This window comes from Pristiophorus japonicus, chromosome 8 (genome assembly GCF_044704955.1).
Source record: "Pristiophorus japonicus isolate sPriJap1 chromosome 8, sPriJap1.hap1, whole genome shotgun sequence".
Classification (NCBI taxonomy): domain Eukaryota; kingdom Metazoa; phylum Chordata; class Chondrichthyes; family Pristiophoridae; genus Pristiophorus; species Pristiophorus japonicus.
Genome location: NC_091984.1, coordinates 173,704,959 through 173,727,687, shown reverse-complemented (window position 1 = coordinate 173,727,687; position 22,729 = coordinate 173,704,959). Strand labels below are relative to the sequence as shown.

General features: G+C 46.5%; 1 protein-coding gene and 1 long non-coding RNA gene across 4 annotated transcripts in view; one reads left to right on the top strand and one right to left on the bottom strand.

Moving 5' to 3' along the window:
- The window catches only part of LOC139268827 (uncharacterized), a 32,662-nt gene extending 20,960 nt beyond the window's left edge, over positions 1 to 11,702 (bottom strand). The window contains exon 1 of the long non-coding RNA XR_011594119.1: positions 11,681 to 11,702. This is a non-coding gene — a long non-coding RNA (uncharacterized lncRNA). The remainder of the gene's footprint in view (positions 1 to 11,680) is intronic.
- sfi1 (SFI1 centrin binding protein) overlaps positions 1 to 22,729 on the top strand; it is a 209,556-nt gene that overhangs the window by 186,131 nt on the left and 696 nt on the right. Inside the window, exons 31-33 of one of the 3 annotated variants that reach the window (XM_070887563.1) lie at positions 11,513 to 11,615; positions 13,154 to 13,291; positions 19,757 to 19,807. In XM_070887563.1, the coding sequence (XP_070743664.1) occupies positions 11,513 to 11,615; positions 13,154 to 13,271 (221 nt within the window). In that variant the 3' untranslated portion in view covers positions 13,272 to 13,291; positions 19,757 to 19,807. Of the gene's footprint in view, positions 1 to 11,512; positions 11,616 to 13,153; positions 13,292 to 19,756; positions 19,857 to 22,729 lie in introns of those variants that run through there. The other 2 variants (XM_070887562.1, XR_011594118.1) reach the window with 2 other exon arrangements.

Here is a 22,729-nt window from a genome sequence, read left to right as displayed (position 1 = left end):
ATGGCCAGGGTAGCCTTGAGAAAGAGTTCATAGCGTGTATCAGGGATAGTTTCGTTGAACAGTGCATTGCGGAACCAACCAGGGAGCAGGCTATCTTAGATCTGGTACTGTGTAATGAGACAGGATTAATAAATGATCTCGTAGTAAAGGATTCTCTCTGAATGAGTGATCATAACATGGTTGAATTTCAAATTCAGTTGGAGGGTGAGAAAGTTGGATCATAGAGTAGTGTCCTAAGCTTAAAAAAAGGAGATTACAAAGGTATGAAGGGAGAGTTGGCTAAAGTGGACTGGGAAAATAGATTAAAGTATGGGATGGTTGATGAACAGTGGCAGACATTTAAGGAGCTATTTCATAACTCGCAACAAAAATAAATCCCAATGAGAAGGAAAGACTGTAAGAGAAGGGATAACCATCTGTGATTAACTAAGGAAATAAGGGATGGTATCAAATTGAAAACAAGGGCATACAATGTGGCTAAGACTAGTGGGAGGCCAGAGGATTGGAAAACTTTTAAAAGCCAGCAAAGAATGACTAAAAAAAAAAGAGAGGGAAGATAGATCCTGAAAGTAAACGAGCACGAAATATAAAAACAAATAGTAAGAGTTTCGACAGGTACATAAAAAGGAAAAGGGTGGCTAAAGTAAATGTTGGTCCCCTAGAGGATGAGACTGGGGAATTAATAATGGAGAACAAAGACGTTGAACAAATATTTTGTATCTGTCTTCATGATAGAAAACACTAAAACATCCCAATAGTGGATAATTAAGGGGTTATAGGGAGGGAGGAACTTAATACAATCACTATCACTAAAGAAGTAGTACTCAGTAAAATAATGGGACTAAAGGTGGACAAGTCCCCTGGACCTGATGGCTTACATCCTAGGGTCTTAAAAGAAGTGGCTGCAGAGATAGTGGGTGCATTGGTTGTAATCTATCAAAATTCCCTGGATTCTGGGATGGTCCCAGCAAAAACCGCAAATGTAACGCCCCTATTTTCAAAAGGAGGTAGACAAAAAGCAGGAAATTATAGACCAGTTAACCTAACATCTTTCGTTGAGAAAATGCTGGAGTCCATTATTAAGGAAGCAGTAGCGGGACATTTGGAAAAGCATAATTCAATTAAGCAGAGTCAGCATGGTTTTATGAATGGGAAATCATGTTTGACAAATTTGCTGGAGTTCTTTGAGGATGTAATGAGCAGGGTGGATAAGGGGGAACCAGTGGATGTGGTGTATTTGGATTTCCAGAAGGCATTCGATAAGGTGCCACATAAAAGATTAATGCACAAGATAAAAGTTCACAGAGTTGGGGGTAATATATTAGCATGGATAGAGGATTGGCTAACTAACAGAAAACAGAGAGTTGGGATAAATGGGTCATTTTCCGGTTGGCAAACAGTAACTAGTTGGGTGCTGCAGGGATTGGTGCTGGGGCCTCAACTATTTACAATCTATATTAATGACTTGGATGAAGGGACCGAGTGTAACGTTGCCAAGTTTGCTGATGATACGAAGATGGGTGGGAAAGCAAATTGTGAGGAGGACACAAAAAATCTGCAAAGGGATATAGACGGGCTAAGTGAGTGGGCAAAAATTTGACGGAGTATAATGTGGGAAAATGTGAGGTTATCCACTTTGGCAGAAAAAATAGAACAGCAAATTATAATTTAAATGGAGAAAAATTGCTAAGTGTTGCAGTACAGAGGGACCTGAGGGTCCTTGTGCATTAAACATAAAAAAGTGAGTATGCAGGTACAGCATCAGGAAGGGAATAATCAAGGGAATAATGGAGGCATGTGAAAAAGGAATGGCAGTAATCATGGGGGATTTTAACCTACATATCGATTGGTCAAATCAAATCGCATGGGGTAGCCTGGAGGAGGAATTCATAGAATGCATAAGGGATTGTTTCTTAGAACAATATGTTACAGAACCTACAAGGGAGCAAGCCATCTTTGATCTGGTCCTGTGTAATGAGACAGGAATAATAAAAGATCTTCTCGGAATAAGTGATCACAGTATGGTTGAATTTGTAATACAGATTGAGGGTGAGGAAGTAGTGTCTCAAACGAGCGTACTATGCTTAAACAAAGGGGACTACAGTGGGATGAGGGCAGAGTTGGCTAAAGTAGACTGGGAACACAGACTAAACGGTGGCACAATTGAGGAATAGTGGAGGACTTTTAAGGAGCTCTTTCATAGTGCTCAACAAAAATATATTCCAGTGAAAAAGAAGGGCGGTAAGAGAACGGATAACCAGCCGTGGATAACCAAGGAAATAAAGTAGAGTATCAAATTAAAAACCAATGCATATAAGGTGGCCAAGGTTAGTGGGAAACTAGAAGATTGGGAAAATTTTAAACGACAGCAAAGAATGACTAAGAAAGCAATAAAGAAAGGAAAGATAGATTACGAAAGTAAACTTGCGCAAAACATAAAAACAGATAGTAAAAGCTTTTACCGATATATAAAACGGAAGAGAGTGACTAAGGTAAATGTTGGTCCCTTAGAAGATGAGAAGGGGGATTTAATAATGGGAAATATGGAAATGGCTGAGACCTTAAACAATTATTTTGCTTCGGTCTTCACAGTGGAAGACACAAAAACCATGCCAAAAATTGCTGGTCACGGAAATGTGGGAAGGGATGACCTTGAGACAATCACTATCACTAGAGAGGTAATGCTGGACAGGCTAATGGGACTCAAGGTAGACAAGTCCCCTGGTCCTGATGAAATGCATCCCAAGGTATTAAAAAGAGATGGCGGAAGTTATAGCAGATGCATTCGTTATAATCTACCAAAATTCTCTGGACTCTGGGGAGGTACTAGTGGATTGGAAAGCAGCTAATGTAATGCCTCTGTTTAAAAAAAGGGGGCAGACAAAAGGCAGGTAACTATAGGCTGGTTAGTTTAACATCTGTAGTGGGGAAAATGCTTGAAGCTATCATTAAGGAAGAAATAGCGGGTCATCTAGATAGGAATAGTGCAATCAAGCAGACGCAACATGGATTCATGAAGGGGAAATCATGTTTAACTAATTTACTGGAATTCTTTGAGGATATAACGAGCGTGGTGGATAAAGGTGTACCAATGGATGTGGTGTATTTAGATTTCCAAAAGGCATTCGATAAGGTGCCACACAAAAGGTTACTGCAGAAGATAAAGGTACGCGGAGTCAGAGGAAATGTATTAGCATGGATCGAGAATTGGCTGGCTAACAGAAAGCAGAGAGTCGGGATAAATGGGTCCTTTTCGGGTTGGAAATCGGTGGTTAGTGGTGTGCCCAAGGATTGGTGCTGGGACCACAACTGTTTATAATATACATAGATGACCTGGAAGAGGGGACAGAGTGTAGTGTAACAAAATTTGCAGATGGTACAAAGATTAGTAGGAAAGCGGGTTGTGTAGAGGACACAGAGAGCCTGCAATGGGAATTAGATAGGTTAAGCGAATGGGCTAAGGTTTGGCAGATGGAATACAATGTTGGAAAATGTGAAGTCATCCACCTTGGAAAAAACATTAAAAGGGAATATTATTTGAATGGGGAGAAATTGCAACATGCTGCGGTGCAGAGGGACCTGGGGGTCCTTGTGCATGAAACTCTTTTTGGAGTTCATCTGCAAAACAAAAAACATTAAACCGTGGCACCCGACCTGGGTGACACACCAGACATTTACAAGGCCCCCTTTTTTTTTTCCCCCTTTTTTTTTGTGTTTTTCTTTTTTTGGTTTTTTTTTTTGGGCACTAAAATCACAATTTTTCCCCAGTGCCCCCTATAAAAGGGAAGGGGGACACTAAAAGCACCGGCAATTAAAACAAATTAAACTTTAAAACGTAAAATCAAATTAAAATTTGGTTGCCGGGCGTGATGATGCACTCCAGTCCCTCCGGTGCCCACCTCTCGCGGAAGGCCGCGAGCGTACCGGTGGACACCGCGTGCTCCATCTCCAAGGACACCCTGGACCGGATGTAAGAGCGGAAGAGAAGCAGGCAGTCAGGTTGAACGACCCCCTCGACCGCCCGCTGCCTGGACCGGCTGATGGCACCCTTGGCCGTGCCCAGGAGCAGTCCTACGAGGAGGCCTTCGGACCTACCCGCTCCCCTCCGCACAGGGTGCCCAAAGATCAGGAGAGTGGGACTGAAGTGCAGCCAGAATTTCAGGAGCAGCCCCTTCAAATAATGGAACAGGGGCTGCAACCTCGTGCACTCAATAAAAACATGGAACACGGACTCCTCCAGACCGCAGAAATTGCAGGCGGCCTGGGAGTCCGTGAACCGGCTTAAAAATTTATTGCACGGCACTGCTCCGTGCACCACCCTCCAGGCCAAGTCCCCGACGAATAGTGGGAGGACCCCTGCGTAGAGTGCCCTCCATCGGGGACCCCCGCCTCCTCCGGACGGCAGGATGGTACGCCATGGCGTGTCCGGACGGCCGGCGAGGATGGCAAAGTTGAGAGTGTGCAGGAGCAGCCCGTACAGGAAACCCCTCCGCGCGGAACTGAAAGGCACGGAGGGGATTTCCCCGAGGCGGCTCAAGTTGTGAGGCGCCGGCCCCCGAGGGAGGTTCCGGGGTTTGGCGCCGATGAGGAATTCCGTCCGGACGGGGGTCAGTTCGGACGGGATCTCCCCACGTGCTTGAGCCTCCTCGATGCACCTAACAGAGTCAGGGCCCAGAGCTGTTTTTAGCGACTCGATGGCATCGGCCGCGTGGCGGACGCTGGCAGAATTTAGGCGCCGCGCCAGCGTGTCTGGCGCCATCCAGCCCGCTCCTCCGCCATCGAGCAGGTCCCTGATCTTGGTCACCTCACCAGCCACAGCCCTCTCTTCCGACCGCCACATGAAACCTCGGTCGTGGAGGTACGGATTCCCGAGCAGCGGCTCCTGCAGGACGGCCGCCACTCCAGCCGGCGGAGAGCTGCGCTTGGTGGAGACTTTGTTCCAGACCCTGATGAGTTCCCTGTAAAAGACAGGCAGCTCCCGGAGGGCGGTCCTGGCACCCCCCAAGTTCACAAACAGGAGCTGCGTGTCATAATTGAGGTCGTGCTGCTGGCGGAAGAAATACCTCGCCAGAGCACACCACCTAGGAGGGGGCTCGACGTAAAGGTATCTCTGCAGGGTCTGAAGACGGAAAGTCGCGAGCTGGGCGCTGACGCACACCAACGACTGACCGCCCTCCTCAAGCGGGAGACTCAAGACCGCAGCAGAAACCCAGTGCTTCCTGTTGTTCCAGAAGAAGTCCACCAGCTTCTTCTGTATCTTGGCGACAAACGCAGGGGGAGGGGTCAAAGTGACCAGCCGGTACCACAACATTGCTGCCACCAGCTGGTTTATGACTAGCGCTCGACCCCTGTAGGACAGCACTCGGAGCAGTCCTGTCCAGCGCCCTAGGCGAGCGGCGACCTTGGCCTCCAGCTCCTGCCAGTTCGCCGGCCAGGCTCCCTCGTCGGGGCTAAGGTAGACTCCCAGATAGAGGAGATGGGTCGTGCTCCAGGCAAAAGGCCTGAGCTCCTCCGGCAGGGAGTCCACCCGCCACTGACCCACCAGGAGTCCGGAACATTTCTCCCAGTTGATCCTGGCGGAGGACGCGGCCGAGTAAATCTCCTGGCACTCACGCATCCTCCGCAGGTCAGCGGGATCCTCTACCGCGAGGAGCACGTCATCGGCGTAAGCCGAGAGGACGACCTCCACGTCCGGCCCTTGCAGAGCCAGTCCCGTCAACCTCGTCCGCAAGAGGCGCAGGAAAGGCTCTACGCAAACGGCGTATAACTGGCCGGACATGGGGCATCCCTGGCGCACCCCTCTCCTAAAGCGAAGGGGCGCCGTCAAGGACCCGTTAACCTTAATCAGACACTCCGCGGCGGCGTACAAAAGTCGGATCCGGGCGACGAAATGCGTCCCGAACCCGAAAGCGCGCAGAGTTCCGAGCAGATAGTCGTGATCCACCCTGTCGAACGCCTTCTCTTGGTCGAGGGATAGGAAGGCGACCGACAGACCAGCCTCCTGGGAACAATGGATGAGGTCCCGGACCAGATGGATGTTATCGTGGATTGTCCGGCCCGGGACTCCTTGTGCATGAATCCCAAAAAGTTAGTTTGCCGGTGCAGCAGGTAATCAGGAAGGCGAATGGAATGTTGGCCTTCATTGCGAGAGGGATGGAGTACAAAAGCAGGGAGGTCCTGCTGCAACTGTACAGGGTATTGGTGAGGCCGCACCTGGAGTACTGTGTGCAGTTTTGGTCACCTTACTTAAGGAAGGATATACTAGCCTTGGAGGGGGTACAGAGACGATTCACTCGGCTGATTCCGGAGATGAGAGGGTTACCTTATGATGATAGATTGAGTAGACTGGGTCTTTACTCGTTGGAGTTCAGAAGGATGAGGGGTGATCTTATAGAAACATTTAAAATAATGAAAGGGATAGACAAGATAGAGGCAGAGAGGTTGTTTCCACTGGTCGGGGAGACTAGAACTAGGGGGCACAGCCTCAAAATTCGGGGGAGCCAATTTAAAACCGAGCTGATTAAGGAATTTCTTCTCCCAGAGGGTTGTGAATCTGTGGAATTCTCTGCCCAAGGAAGCAGTTGAGGCTAGCTCATTGAATGTATTCAAATCACAGATAGATAGATTTTTAACCAATAAGGGAATTAAGGGTTACGGGGAGCAGACGGGTAAGTGGAGCTGAGTCCACGGCCAGATCAGCCATGATCTTGTTGAATGGCGGAGCAGGCTCGAGGGGCTAGATGGCCTACTCCTGTTCCTAATTCTTATGTTCTTATGTTCAAATGCAATGTTGGCCTTTATTGCAACAGTTTTGGTCTCCGTATTTAAGGAAGGGTATACTTGGAAAGGAGGTTGTTCAAAGAAGGTTCACTAGATTGATTCCGGAGATGAGGGGGCTGACTTATGAAGATAGGTTGAATAGATTGGGCCTCTACTCATTGGAGTTCAGAAGAATGAGAGGTGATCTTATTGAAACATATAAGATTATGAGGGGGCTCGACAAGGTGCATGCAGAGAGGATGTTTCCACTCATAGGGGAGACTAAAACTAGTGGACATAGTTTTCGAATAAGGGGCCACCCATTTAAAACTGAGAAGAGGAGAAATTTCTTCTGAGGGTTGTAAATCTATGGAATTCTCTGCCTCAGAGAGTTGTCGAGGCTGGGTCATTGAATATATTTAAGGTGGAGATCGACAGATTTTTGAGTGATAAGGAAATAAGGGGTTATGGGGAGCGGGCAGGGAAGTGGAGCTCAGTCCATAGAAACATAGAAACATAGAAAATAGGTGCAGGAGTAGGCCATTCGGCCCTTCTAGCCTGCACCGCCATTCAATGAGTTCATGGCTGAACATGCAACTTCAGTACCCCATTCCTGCTTTCTCACCATACCCCTTGATTCCCCTAGTAGTAAGGACTTCATCTAACTCCTTTTTGAATATATTTAGTGAATTGGCCTGAACAACTTTCTGTGGTAGAGAATTCCACAGGTTCACCACTCTCTGGGTGAAGAAATTCCTCCTCATCTCAGTCCTAAATGGCTTCCCCCTTATCCTTAGACTGTGTCCCCTGGTTCTGGACTTCCCCAACATTGGGAACATTCTTCCTGCATCTAACCTGTCTAACCCCGTCAGAATTTTAAACGTTTCTATGAGGTCCCCTCTCATTCTTCTGAACTCCAGTGAATACAAGCCCAGTTGATCCAGTCTTTCTTGATAGGTCAGTCCCGCCATCCCGGGAATCAGTCTGGTGAACCTTCGCTGCACTCCCTCAACAGCAAGAATGTCCTTCCTCAGGTTAGGAGACCAAAACTGTACACAATACTCCAGGTGTGGCCTCACCAAGGCCCTGTACAATTGTAGCAACACCTCCCTGCCCTTGTACTCAAATCCCTTCGCTATGAAGGCCAACATGCCATTTGCTTTCTTAACCGCCTGCTGTACCTGCATGCCAACCTTCAATGACTGATGTACCATGACACCCAGGTCTCGTTGCACCTCTCCTTTTCTTAATCTGTCACCATTCAGATAATAGTCTGTCTCTCTCTTTTTACCACCAAAGTGGATAACCTCACATTTATCCACATTATACTTCATCTGCCATGCATTTGCCCACTCACCTAACCTATCCAAGTCGCTCTGCAGCCTCATAGAATCCTCCTTGCAGCTCACACTGCCACCCAACTTAGTGTCATCCGCAAATTTGGAGATACTACATTTAATCCCCTCGTCTAAATCATTAATGTACAGTGTAAACAGCTGGGGCCCCAGCACAGAACCTTGCGGTACCCCACTAGTCACTGCCTGTCATTCTGAAAAGTCCCCATTTACTCCTACTCTTTGCTTCCTGTCTGACAACCAGTTCTCAATCCATGTCAGCACACTACCCCCAATCCCATGTGCTTTAACTTTGCACATTAATCTCTTGTGTGGGACCTTGTCGAAAGCCTTCTGAAAGTCCAAATATACCACATCGACTGGTTCTCCCTTGTCCACTCTACTGGAAACATCCTCAAAAAATTCCAGAAGATTTGTCAAGCATGATTTCCCTTTCACAAATCCATGCTGACTTGGACCTATCATATTACCTCTTTCCAAATGCACTGCGATCACATCCTTAATAATTGATTCCATCATTTTACCCACTACCGATGTCAGGCTGACCGGTCTGTAATTCCCTGTTTTCTCTCTCCCTCCTTTTTTAAAAAGCGGGGTTACATTGGCTACCCTCCACTCCATAGGAACTGATCCAGAGTCAATGGAATGTTGGAAAATGACTGTCAATGCATCCACTATTTCCAAGGCCACCTCCTTAAGTACTCTGGGATGCAGTCCATCAGGCCCTGGGGATTTATCGGCCTTCAATCCCATCAATTTCCCCAACACAATTTCCCGACTAATAAGGATTTCCCTCAGTTCCTCCTCCTTAATAGACCCTCCGACCCCTTTTATATCCGGAAGATTGTTTGTGTCCTCCTCAGTGAATACCGAACCAAAGTACTTGTTCAATTGGTCCGCCATTTCTTTGTTCCCCGTTATGACTTCCCCTGATTCTGACTGCAGGGGACCTACGTTTGTCTTTACTAACCTTTTTCTCTTTACATATCTATAGAAACTTTTGCAATCCGTCTTAATGTTCCCTGCAAGCTTCTTCTCGTACTCCATTTTCCCTGCCCTAATCAAACCCTTTGTCCTCCTCTGCTGAGTTCTAAATTTCTCCCAGTCCCCGGGTTCTCTGCTATTTCTGGCCAATTTGTATGCCACTTCCTTGGCTTTAATGCTATCCCTGATTTCCCTTGATAGCCACGGTTGAGCCACCTTCCCTTTTTTATTTTTACGACAGACAGGAATGTACAATTGTTGTAGTTCATCCATGCGGTCTCTAAATGTCTGCCATTGCCCATCCATAGTCAACCCCTTCAGTATCATTCGCCAATCTATCCTAGCCAATTCACGCCTCATACCTTCAAAGTTACCCTTCTTTAAGTTCTGGACTCTGAATTAACTGTTTCATTCTCCATCCCAATGCAGAATTCCACCATATTATGGTCACTCTTCCCCAAGGGGCCTCGCACAACGAGATTGCTAATTAATCCTCTCTCATTACACAACACCCAGTCTAAGATGGCCTCCCCCCTAGTTGGTTCCTCGACATATTGGTCTAAAAAACCATCCCTTATGCACTCCAGGAAATCCTCCTCTACCGTATTGCTTCCAGTTTGGTTAACCCAATCTATGTGCATATTAAAGTCACCCATTATAACTGCTGCACTTTTATTGCACGCACCCCTAATTTCATGTTTGATGCCCTCCCCAACATCACTACTACTGTTTGGAGGTCTGTACACAACTCCCACTAACGTTTTTTGTCCTTTGGTATTCTGCAGCTCTACCCATATAGATTCCACATCATCCAAGCTAATGTCCTTCCGAACTATTGCCTTAATTTGCTCCTTAACCAGCAATGCTACCCCACCTCCTTTTCCTTTTATTCTATCTTTCCTGAATGTTGAATACCCCTGGATGTTGAGTTCCCAGCCCTGATCATCCTGGAGCCACGTCTCCGTAATCCCAATCACATCATATTTGTTAACATCTATTTGCACAGTTAATTCATCCACTTTATTGCGGATACTCCTTGCATTAAGACACAAAGCCTTCAGGCTTGTTCTTTTAACACCCTTTGTCCTTTTAGAATTTTGCTGTACAGTGGCCCTTTTTGTTCTTTGCCTTGGGTTTCTCTGCCCTCCACTTTTCCTCATCTCCTTTCTGTCTTTTGCTTTTGCCTCCTTTTTGTTTCCCTCTGTCTCCCTGCATTGGTTCCCATCCCCCTGCCATATCAGTTTAAATCCTCCCCAACAGCACTAGCAAACGCTCCCCCTAGGACATTGGTTCCGGTCCTGCCCAGGTGCAGACCGTCCGGTTTGTACTGGTCCCACCTCCCCCAGAACCGGTTCCAATGCCCCAGGAATTTGAATCCCTCCCTGTTGCACCACTGCTCAAGCCACGTATTCATCTGCGCTATCCTGCGATTCCTACTCTGACTATCACGTGGCACTGGTAGCAATCCCGAGATTACTACTTTTGAGGTCCTACTTTTTAATTTAGCTCCTAGCTCCTTAAATTCGTTTCGTAGTACCTCATCCCTCTTTTTACCTATGTCGTTGGTACCAATGTCTTACCAAGATCTTATTAAATGGTGGAGCAGGCTCGCGGGGCCAGGTGGCCTACTCCTGCTCCTATTTCTTATGTTCCATTCCTTATATTCTTATGTAATCATGAATTGACATATTGGTAAGACTATAAGGACAGCCCTTCCCAAACTTCTTGACCCACAGAGTTCAAACCCAACAAGCCAGCATATAACAAATAGGAAGGGCTGGATTACTAGGGCTTCATGGTTCGAGATGGCCCATGGATAGTTTTGATAACCCTGGTTGAGGGCGTTTAACTCACTGACTGGATTGGGCTTGAGTACAATGCGTGGGCTTGAGTCTGCATGCTTTGGCTCCTGTTTTTTTTTGTTGAATTAAAGGAAGCATATTGAATTATGAAGCTGCTGACCTAATCAAGGGATTGTACCGGCAGCCCGAAATCTCAGCCCTTCCAGTCTGTTTGCCCCACATAGTTTTGACCCAGCACTCCATTCTTCTGTATTCTGTAAAATCGGTGTTGCTGGAAACTGTAAAATGGTGCAGATCCTGGGCTTCATATGACGGGGGAACCGCGTGTGTCAGTGTCTGTAACTTTATGAGCAAGTTTCCATGTCCGCCCAAAATATGGGGTTTCCTGGAAACCAGGCTAATCTTTGCAATGGTGGGCATTCTGCACACATCCTAGGTGTAAAGAACGAAGACCTCACAGTGTAGGTAATGTCATTTTTTGCTGTGATGTTGTGAATGTTTTCTGTGAAGCTCAGACCTTTTTTTTGAGAGAGAAAAACACGAGCTTGCTTTAAGTGCTACACGTGATGAATCCTTTCTTCTCATTCTCCCACCACCGCCCCCATAATTCAGATGCTGACTTTGATGAATATAATCAGCACCGCCAACTAGAGGCTGAACTACAAGGAATACGTCAGAAGATGCAGCGTTTCCATGACAACAAACAGAACCTGAGGTAGGTTGTTGGGGAAGCGGTGTGTGTTTGGCTCTTGTTACCACTGTAGCAGCTCAGACACGCACCGTGTAATCCACTTCTGAAGGACATTCGTTCCCAGGCACCTCGGTCAGTTCAAATACTCAGCAAGGATTAGTGCAATCGTGGGGTTAATTAAGTTGATCAGTAACTGGAAGAATCCGTTATGTTTATTGCTCAGTTGATCTCTTCTGTCTGTTAAAGCTGTGCTGCTGGGTTTCACCTCTGGGTTCAAATCCAGGCTCGTTTGAGATTGAGCTAAGGCAGAATAGGAGAAGTTTAAAACAATATAAGCAACAATCATTCTGCTCATTGAAGCTCCTCTCTTGAGAACACCAACTCTCCCATTATAGCAGTTATCCTCATTTTGACGTGACTACACTGCCAAACATTGTTCAGTCTTCAATAAAGAAGTTCTTAAACTAATTCTCACCCATTCTTGTCTGATCCTAATTTCCTTGCTTCAAGTAAATGAGACGGTTAACCTATCTCTATGCCATTTAATGTTCTGTATATGTCTTTGAGGTTCTCCATTAACCAGCTTCTTTCAGGACTGTAAAGCTTGAGCATCTAATTTATTCCTCACAACTCATCCCCGGTCCACTTGCTGACCTTCTCTGCACCGTCGTGTTTCTGTATTGCGCACTCCAGATCTGCAAAGTGCTGGAAATGTGATCTCATCAGTGCAGCAGGAACGACCAGAACTTACATTTATACAGCACCCTTCGTGTAGCAAAAGATTCCGACATGCGTTATAAAGGGAGGAGTGGACATGCAGTGGGAGTTTGGATGGGGGGATGGGGAGGTGACAGACAGTGCTATCTGTGGGATTAGGAAGGGGTGGGATGATTGAAGACTACGGCAGTGATGGAGTGCAGGGAGGGGAAAGGCAAAGAAGGTCTGAGTCAGAAGGACAGTGAGAGAACTGGGACATAGGGCTGAATAAGGTTGCAGGGATAGGTTTGGTTAATGCCATGGAGAGAAGAGATGAGCACACAGATGTTGAAATTGGTGCGTTAGGGGTGGGAAACCAGCAAAGATTATCAAAGACAGGGTTAATGGCTCAAACAGGACTTGGTACAGGATAGGATGTGGGCAGAGGAGAGCTCGGTGAGCTGGAGCTTTATGTAGGAATGAGCTTCCATTTTACAGCCCGTACATAACCTGGGGAGTTGCTCTACCTTTCAACACCATCCTCCAAAATTCTTACTATATCGCTCTTGGATACACTTCACTTCCTATTTAGTCTACCCTGGATTCCTGTGGCTTTCAGTTTAATGAGTCTTTAATGTTGGACTTTGTTAGAAGCCTTCAAAAATCCAAATAAAATGTACCTCAGAGAGTTGTACTATCTATTTTATAGAAGTCAAGGCCGGTTGTCAGGCAGGATATTCATTTTGTAAATCCGTCCATACTGGCTGTTTCTGACAGTTACTATAGTTACTACAGCGGACCCCCAAGAATAGTTTCCATATCTCGGTGTAATTGTCTAGCTTGGTTGTATGTTTGCTTGCTTCCAGTCCTGTTTCACCAGTGGCCAACAATTCCTTCATGATGATAACCAACCCTACACCGTTCCACCCTGACCTCCTTCAGAGCCCTAGGGATACATGTCTTCTAGCCGACGGCATTTATTAGTTCTCAGATCCTTTAACATAGTAAGTACCTCTGGCATGCTGATTTCAAAATCCTTTCGGAATGGGTGGATGTACTATTAACAATGGACAGCAAGACAGTGCAATCCTCTGGTGAATACCTCCAGAAAATAGTTTCCTAATTTTTGTTAACTTCTCTCTCCAGTTCCTGTAGCGACTTTAGTCTTTAGAAGTCCGCGCCCTCTCTACCCACACTTTTCTGTTTTAGAATCATACAGCAGAGGAGACTATTTTGACCATCGTGCCTGTACCGGGTCTTTGAAAGAGCTTTCCAATTAGTCCCACTCCCCTGTTCTTTTTAAGTATTTCCATTTTGAAAGTCACGATTGAATCTGCTTCCATCACCCTTTTCAGGGAGCGTATTCCAGATCATAACTCGCTGGGTAAAAAAAATTCTCATCTCCTTGGCATTTTTGCCAGTGATCTTAAATCTGTGTCCTCTGGTTACCGACTCTCCTGCCACTGGAAGCAGTTTCTCCCCATCTACTCTATCAAAACCCCTCATCATTTTGAACACCTCTATTAAATCTTCCCGTAACCTTCTCTGCTCTAAGGAGAACAATCCCAGCTTCTCCAGTCTCTCCACATAACTGGAGTCCCTTAACCCTGGTACCATGCTGGTAAATCTCCACTGCACTCTCTCCAAGGCCTTGAATTATTACGTTATGCAAGAAAAATGCTCAGCAACGTTCCCGCTAAGTTGCGGTCTGGAGGTCCAGCGCAGGTCACTCACCGACTTTTACATAGAAAAAAACTGCGCAGCCAGTTAAAGGGACCACGCACGGAAAAAACATTGAGGGAACATTGCTGCTCAGCACCATTTTTGTCCTTGTCTCTTGGGCCAATTGTTTCTGCTGCTAATATACTTTTGCCTGTTTTGATGAATCCCTGCATTCTTCCCAGTGTTTCCTCTTTCTTTTCATTGTCAACTTTATAGCCATTTTCTTTTTTACTCCCATCTTTTATTTCCCCATTCATCAATTTCTGGCACTTCTGATCCTGTCCCGATTTACTTTTCTTGTATTTATATAGCGCCTTACACGACCACCGGACGTCCCAAAGTGCTTCACAGCCAATGAAGTACTTTTTAAAAGTGCAGTTACTGTTGTAATGTTGGAAATGTGGCAGCCAATTTGCACACAGCAAGCTTCCACAAACAATAATGTGATAATGACCGGATCGTCTGTTTTTGTTACATTGATTGCGGGATAAATATTGGCCAGGACACAGGGGATAACTTCCCTGCTCTTAGAAACATAGAAACATAGAAAATAGGTGCAGGAGCAGGCCATTCAGCCCTTCTAGCCTGCACCGCCATTCAACGAGTTCATGGCTGAACATGAAACTTCAGTACCCACTTCCTGCTTTCACGCCATACCCCTTGATCCCCCGAGTAGTAAGGACTTCATCTAACTCCCTTTTGAATATATTTAGTGAATTGGCCTCAACTACTTCCTGTGGTAGAGAATTCCACAGGTTCACCACTCTCTGGGTGAAGAAGTTTCTCCTTATCTCGGTCCTAAATGGCTTACCCCTTATCCTTAGACTGTGACCCCTGGTTCTGGACTTCCCCAACATTGGGAACATTCTTCCTGCATCCAACCTGTCCAAACCCGTCAGAATTTTAAACGTTTCTATGAGGTCCCCTCTCACTCTTCTGAACTCCAGTGAATACAAGCCCAGTTGATTCAGTCTTTCTTGATAGGTCAGTCCCACCATCCCGGGAATCAGTCTGGTGAATCTTCGCTGCACTCCCTCAACAGCAAGTATGTCCTTCCTCAAGTTAGGAGACCAAAACTGTACACAATACTCCAGGTGTGGCCTCACCAAGGCCCTGTACAACTGTAGCAACACCTCCCTGCCCCTGTACTCAAATCCCCTTGCTATGAAGGCCAACATGCCATTTGCTTTCTTAACCGCCTGCTGTACCTGCATGCCAACCTTCAATGACTGATGTACCATGACACCCAGGTCTCGTTGCACCTTCCCTTTTCCTAATCTGTCACCATTCAGATAATAGTCTGTCTCTCTGTTTTTACCACCAAAGTGGATAACCTCACATTTATCCACATTATACTTCATCTGCCACGCATTTGCCCACTCACCTAACCTATCCAAGTCACTCTGTAGCCTTATAGCATCCTCCTCGCAGCTCACACTGCCACCCAACTTAGTGTCATCCGCAAATTTGGAGATACTACATTTAATCCCTTCGTCTAAATCATTAATGTATAATGTAAACAGCTGGGGCCCCAGCACAGAACCCTGCGGTACCCCACTAGTCACTGCCTGCCATTCCGAAAAGTACCCATTTACTCCTACTCTTTGCTTCCTGTCTGACAACCAGTTCTCAATCCACGTCAGCACACTACCCCCAATCCCATGTGCTTTAACTTTGCACATTAATCTCCTGTGTGGGACCTTGTCGAAAGCCTTCTGAAAGTCCAAATATACCACATCAACTGGTACTCCTTTGTCCACTTTATTGGAAACATCCTCAAAAAATTCCAGAAGATTTGTCAAGCATGATCTCCCTTTTACAAATCCATGCTGACTTGGACCTATCATGTCACCATTTTCCAAATGCGCTGCTATGACATCCTTAATAATTGATTCCATCATTTTACCCACTACTGAGGTCAGGCTGACCGGTCTATAATTCCCTGCTTTCTCTCTCCCTCCTTTTTTAAAAAGTGGGGTTACATTGGCTACCCTCCACTCGATAGGAACTGATCCAGAGTCAATGGAATGTTGGAAAATGACTGTCAATGCATCCGCTATTTCCAAGGCCACCTCCTTAAGTACTCTGGGATGCAGTCCATCAGGCCCTGGGGATTTATCGGCCTTCAATCCCATCAATTTCCCCAACACAATTTCCCGACTAATAAAGATTTCCCTCAGTTCCTCCTCCTTAATAGACCCTCTGACCACTTTTATATCCGGAAGGTTGTTTGTGTCCTCCTTAGTGAATACTGAACCAAAGTACTTGTTCAATTGGTCTGCCATTTCTTTGTTCCCCGTTATGACTTCCCCTGATTCTGACTGCAGGGGACCTACGTTTGTCTTTACTAACCTCTTTCTCTTTACATACCTATAGAAACTTTTGCAATCCGCCTTAATGTTCCCTGCAAGCTTCTTCTCGTACTCCATTTTCCCTACCCTAATCAAACCCTTTGTCCTCCTCTGCTGAGTTCTAAATTTCTCCCAGTCCCCAGGTTCGCTGCTATTTCTGGCCAATTTGTATGCCACTTCCTTGGCTTTAATACTATCCCTGATTTCCCTAGATAGCCACGGTTGAGCCACCTTCCCTTTTTTATTTTTACGCCAGACAGGAATGTACAATTGTTGTAATTCATCCATGCGTTCTCTAAATGTCTGCCATTGCCCATCCACAGTCAACCCCTTAAGTATCATTAGCCAATCTATCTTAGCCAATTCATGCCTCATACCTTCAAAGTTACCCTTCTTTAAGTTCTGGACCATGATCTCTGAATTAACTGTTTCATTCTCCATCCTAATGCAGAATTCCACCATATTATGGTCACTCTTCCCCAAGGGGCCTCGCACAATGAGATTGCTAATTAATCCTCTCTCATTACACAACACCCAGTCTAAGATGGCCTCCCCCCTAGTTGGTTCCTCGACATATTGGTCTAGAAAACCATCCCTTATGCATTCCAGGAAATCCTCCTCCACCGTATTGCTTCCAGTTTGGCTAGCCCAATCTATGTGCATATTAAAGTCACCCATTATAACTGCTGCACCTTTATTGCATGCACTCCTAATTTCCTGTTTGATGCCCTCCCCAACATCACTACTACTGTTTGGAGGTCTGTACACAACTCCCACTAACGATTTTTGCCCTTTAGTGTTCTGCAGCTCTACCCATATAGATTCCACATCATCCAAGCTAATGTCTTTCCTAACTATTGCATTAATCTCCTCTTTAACCAGCAATGCTACCCCACCTCCTTTTCCTTTTATTCTATCCTTCCTGAATGTTGAATACCCCTGGATGTTGAGTTCCCAGCCCTGATCATCCTGGAGCCACGTCTCCGTAATCCCAATCACATCATATTTGTTAACATCTATTTGCACAATTAATTCATCCACCTTATTGCGGATACTCCTTGCATTAAGACACAAAGCCTTCAGGCTTGTTTTTTTAACACCCTTTGTCCTTTTAGAATTTTGCTGTACAGTGGCCCTTTTTGTTCTTTGCCTTGGGTTTCTCTGCCCTCCACTTTTCCTCATCTCCTTTCTGTCTTTTGCTTTTGCCTCCTTTTTGTCTCCCTCTGTCTCCCTGTATAGGTTCCCATCCCCCTGCAATATTAGTTTAACTCCTCCCCAACAGCACTAGCAAACACTCCCCCTAGGACATTGGTTCCGGACCTGCCCAGGTGCAGACCGTCCGGTTTGTACTGGTCCCACCTCCCCCAGAACCGGTTCCAATGCCCCAAGAATTTGAATCCCTCCCTGCTGCACCACTGCTCAAGCCATGTATTCATCTGCGCTATCCTGCGATTCCTACTCTGACTAGCACGTGGCACTGGTAGCAATCCCGAGATTACTACTTTTGAGGTCCTACTTTTTAATTTAGCTCCTAGCTCCTTAAATTCTTTTCGTAGGACCTCATCCCTTTTTTTACCTATGTCGTTGGTACCAATGTGCACCACGACAACTGGCTGTTCTCCCTCCCATTTCAGAATGTCCTGCACCCGCTCCGAGACATCCTTGACCCTTGCACCAGGGAGGCAACATACCATCCTGGAGTCTCGGTTGCGTCCGCAGAAACGCCTATCTATTCCCCTCACCATCGAATCCCCTATCACTATCGCGCTCCCACTCTTTTTCCTGCCCTCCTTTGCAGCAGAGCCACCTACGGTGCCATGAACCTGGCTGCTGCTGCCCTCCCCTGATGAGTCATCCTCCCCAACAGTACTCAAAGCAGTGTATCTGTTTTGCAGGGGGATGACCACAGGGGACTCCTGCACTATCTTTCTTGCACTGCTCTTCCTGTTGGTCTTCCATTCCCTATCTGGCTGTGGACCCTTCTCCTGCGGTAAGACCAACTCACTACACGTGATACTCACGTCATTCTCAGCATCGTGGATGCTCCAGAGTGAATCCACCTTCAGCTCCAATTCCGCAACGCGGACCTTCAAGAGCTCGAGGCGGATACACTTCCCACACACGTAGTCGTCAGGGACACCGGAAGTGTCCCCGAGTTCCCACATGGTACAGGAGGAGCATATCACATGACCGAGCTCTCCTGCCATGTCTTAACCTTAGATACCCTTAAATTGGTAATAACAATGTTATAGTTCACTTACTGATATAAAAAATAAAAGAAAAGCTACTCACCAATCACCAGCCAATCACTTACCCCATTGGCTGTGACGTCACTTTTGATTACTTTCTACTTCTATTTTGATTTCTCTCCCGCTGTAGCTGCACCGGTACGCTGGCTCTCGATCTCCCGATAGTGCTGTGGGATCTTTTGCGTCCATCTGAGGGGGCAGACGGGGCCTTGGTTTAACATCTCATCCAAAAGACTGCACCTCCTACAGTGCAGTGCTCCCTCAGCACTGCACTGGAGTGTCAGCCTGGATTATGTGCTCAAGTCTCTGGAGTGGGACTTGAACCCACAACCTTCTGACTCGACAGCGAGTGTGCTGCCCACTGAGAAACAGCTGGGTGTGTTCATTATTCCAGTTTTAAATGTTCCATTTTGCTCCAGAGATATAGGTCAGGGACATCTGGTTAATTTCTCTTGATTTATCTTCATTCCTTTGTGGAATGCTTATTTTGATGGAAGTTAGCTGTTTGATTTAAAAGGTCTGGCAGAGAAGGTACGTCAGCAATAATTCGATATCTGTATAGCAAACAAAGAGGTTAGCCGCTAGTTTCATTCGTCAGATTCATACAAAATCTGAGCATATTTTTCAAGTCGAACTTTGATATGAAGGAAGATTGTTTTGTTTTATGGGGATGTAAATGGGTATCTTGGTTATATAGCAGTTCTCAAAATAGACTCCTCCACATCACGGTTAAGACAGCTGAAAGGATTTCTGTAAAGCCACACCCCTCTGGCTTGGCGCTACCAGATAATCCGATATTTTAATCATATTTGTGCTGACTGGTCTCCAAGAGCTCCATTACTCCTGTACGATGAGCGATCAGTTGGAAGACCCAGGCCTAGCTGTGGGTTCCCACTATTGAGGTCCAAAACACACTGGGTCAGAAAGCAATCCTGTACATTCACTAGTTCTGTCTGCTGCCTCACTTCTATTTCCATGTTGCAGGTTGATATTGGGCTGATTGAAGTCTCCCATTATCGCAGTGTATGTGCATACTCTTCTTGACTACTCACGGTATGGCAGAGTGGAGGTAGCTTTATTCTGCATTTAACTATGCTGCCAGGAATAAAATCATTTAAAACAATAAACTCTATACCGTTCTTTACAGATCCTGGCAAAATCAGGCTTCTGTGCTGCGAAATTGGCTTCAAGTAAATGCTGCAGACAAGGGGGATGAAGTGGCACCGATCAGACAGGAACTAAAGCAGGTAAAAAATCATCATCATCATCATAGGCAGTCCCTCGGAATCGAGGAAAACTTGCTTCCACTCTTAACGTGAGTCCTTAGGTGGCTGTACAGTCCAATACAAGAGCCACTGTGCCTGTCACAGGTGGGACAAACAGTTGTTGAGGGAAGGGGTGGGTGGGACAGGTTTGCCGCACGCTCTTTTCGCTGCCTGCGCTTGGTTTCTGCACGCTCTCAGCGACGAGACTTGAGGTGCTCGGCGCCCTCCCGGATGCACTTCCTCCACTTAGGGCGGTCTTTGGCCAGGGACTCCCAGGTGTCGGTGGGGATGTTGCACTTTATCAGGGAGACAAATCAGTGCAGGTCTAACAGCTGTCCCATTCACAGCGACTGAACAAATTGTGCCGAAAGCGACTTCACATACATTATACAGTCACGTGGTATTCAGAGGCAATTCTTTCATACTTGCATCACTCTCAAATCTTGCATAACGAGAGTGAAAAGCAGACAGCGCTGGCGAGGGTGGTGAACTGGTGTCTCCGCACTGCTTCCAGAGCCTCCACTTCAGCATTTGTCACGAGAGGACATATCTTTAGGCCTCTGGTGAAAAACTATTTTAGTTCAAATTTAATGTCGAAAAAACGGGCTGCCAAGGTCCGACAATGGTCTTGTTGTGGTCCTGGGGGAGGGGAGAAATTGGGCAGAATTCCTGCTCTGGTTCACTGTCCCATGAGCCTGCCCGGCTGGAAAGTGCGAATGTGTTGACGTAGGATGTGGTCGGGCAACGCACCAGCTCTCACTGGGGTACAGCCAGCAACTCGTGTCCACAGAGCTGTATCTCAGCATGGCCGGGATAATTGGGACACAGATTACAGCCCTAGATTGTCTTCTCTGTAGTTTGTTCCTGCTGGGTGCGGGTTTGTTCATTCTGTAGTTTTACGGCTTTTAGTCCTGCAGATGGCAGCTGGTTGTGATCATTAGTCCTGCTTTTGTAATAATGTGTTCAGTTTTTAAATCTTTTGTTGCTGGTTGGGGATTTGCCATAATCTCTGTCTATTAAATGCTGGGTGGCGGGGGGGGGGGGGACACACTGAGCATTAGCAGCAGGGGAACTGGAGTCCGGTTTGAGCCCCACACCCCTCAGTTCCCAATCCAAAGCAGGTGTATTAGGTAAACACCGACGGGAGTCTCCTTGTTGATGGGGAGTGGGGAGGAAGGGTTGAGGTGGTGTAGTGGGGGGGGGGGGGCGCAGCGAGGAGGAGGAGGAGGTGGTGTGGGGGCAGATTTGTTGCTGTGTCATTCCCAGCACTACCTGGGATGGTATGGTGGGGGTGGGAAGTGGAAGGAAGATATGTAGCTGGGCCATTTCCAGCGTTACCTGGCAGCGAAGTGTCAGGCCAGACAAATGAGGAAACAATCGGGGCACAATGGCTAACCCCCACCTCCCAGGGGGCCTCGCTGCAAACAACTGACAATTACAGAAATGTAAATGAGCTAATTAACACAATTAATTGCATCACAGCAGTAACACAATAAGGATGGCGAGCAATAAATTTAACTGACTTTGGTTTTCCTCGCTGCATCAATAACTTTGTCGAAAAGGTCAAAGGCCCATCTGCAGCCATTTGGTTCGCCCTCTTTTTTTTGTCTGAATTAGGATTTATTAGTTTTGTTTTGTAACCAGCTTAGGATGCTGTAACAGACAGAGGCCATTCTGTGATGGGAGGTTCCAGGTTTCAAGCTCCAGTACCTGCCAAGTCAGCTGATCTTAGTCAGGACCATTGTGGGCCTCTATAATTGGCCTCAGTACCCGTGAGCTCATCTTCTCTCCTACTCTTTTCAACCTTGATGCTGTCCTGTCCTTTTGAATCTTGACCTTCCATCATCATGCAGTTGAGACTGTCTCCAAGGTTCGGAGAGCTGTGTTGTTAGTGGCCCGCCATGGAGCTTGGTGAGACCGATGGTGTTGACGGCTTTCCCTCTTTGACATATTAGCTAGCAACAGCTGAGGGTTTCATTACTTCCCACACCATTCCCCACCCAGCCCCAGCCCGAGAGGCACCATCCTGCCAATACACAGAAAGCTGTCACCTGTCTGAGGAAGGGGGTTAATGGTTGCACAGGAGACCTTTCACCACGCTAGAGGCTGGTACACCTGTGGAGCAGCAAATCGCTCAGCACCTCCTTCCGATCTTCAGCAAGTTGCTTTCCATTTCTCAGTTTTAATGAGCTGTCAGCACACAATTTTGCAGGTAGAAGACGCAGAAACTATTCCCTCCACATTCAGCATCTTCCAGACATTCAGAGTTAACGCAGATCTGGGCTTGTTCTGGGAAACTATCTAAAGACACTTTTTCACCCGAGGACATTTTGACGTCTGACCTGAGGCAATGCCACAAGTAGCTTCCCTTCCCCCCCCACCCCCACCCCACTGATTGTTAAATCTTGGGCTCGTAGAATCCTTGTACTGCTGTCCATGTAGCAAACAAACTTCTAAATAAAATGCTGCTGTATTAAGGGGGAACCTTATGGGCAATAGAATATAAATATATGTAATGTTTGTGGACAGTGAGTGAGTGGGAATGGTTTGGTACTACTTTTTATTAATGTTTATAAGCTGCACACCGTTTTAACAGGCAGGAGGCTGTCACAGGGTAAACTGACCAGTAGGAGTCACAGGATTGTGGCCAGTGGGAATCAACCCCTTTCCTCCTCCCTCGCACTTGGATCCTTAATTTCTGCCAGACAACTGGTAGCATGTTGGAGCATCAATTACAAGCAATTGCCTCCTGCATCACCATTCGGAGTTAGCCAATTACTGGTTTCCTATTGTTTGGTGTAACTAGCCAGAACAAGCCAAGTTGGTGTCATAAAACCCAAATTGTGATACACTTA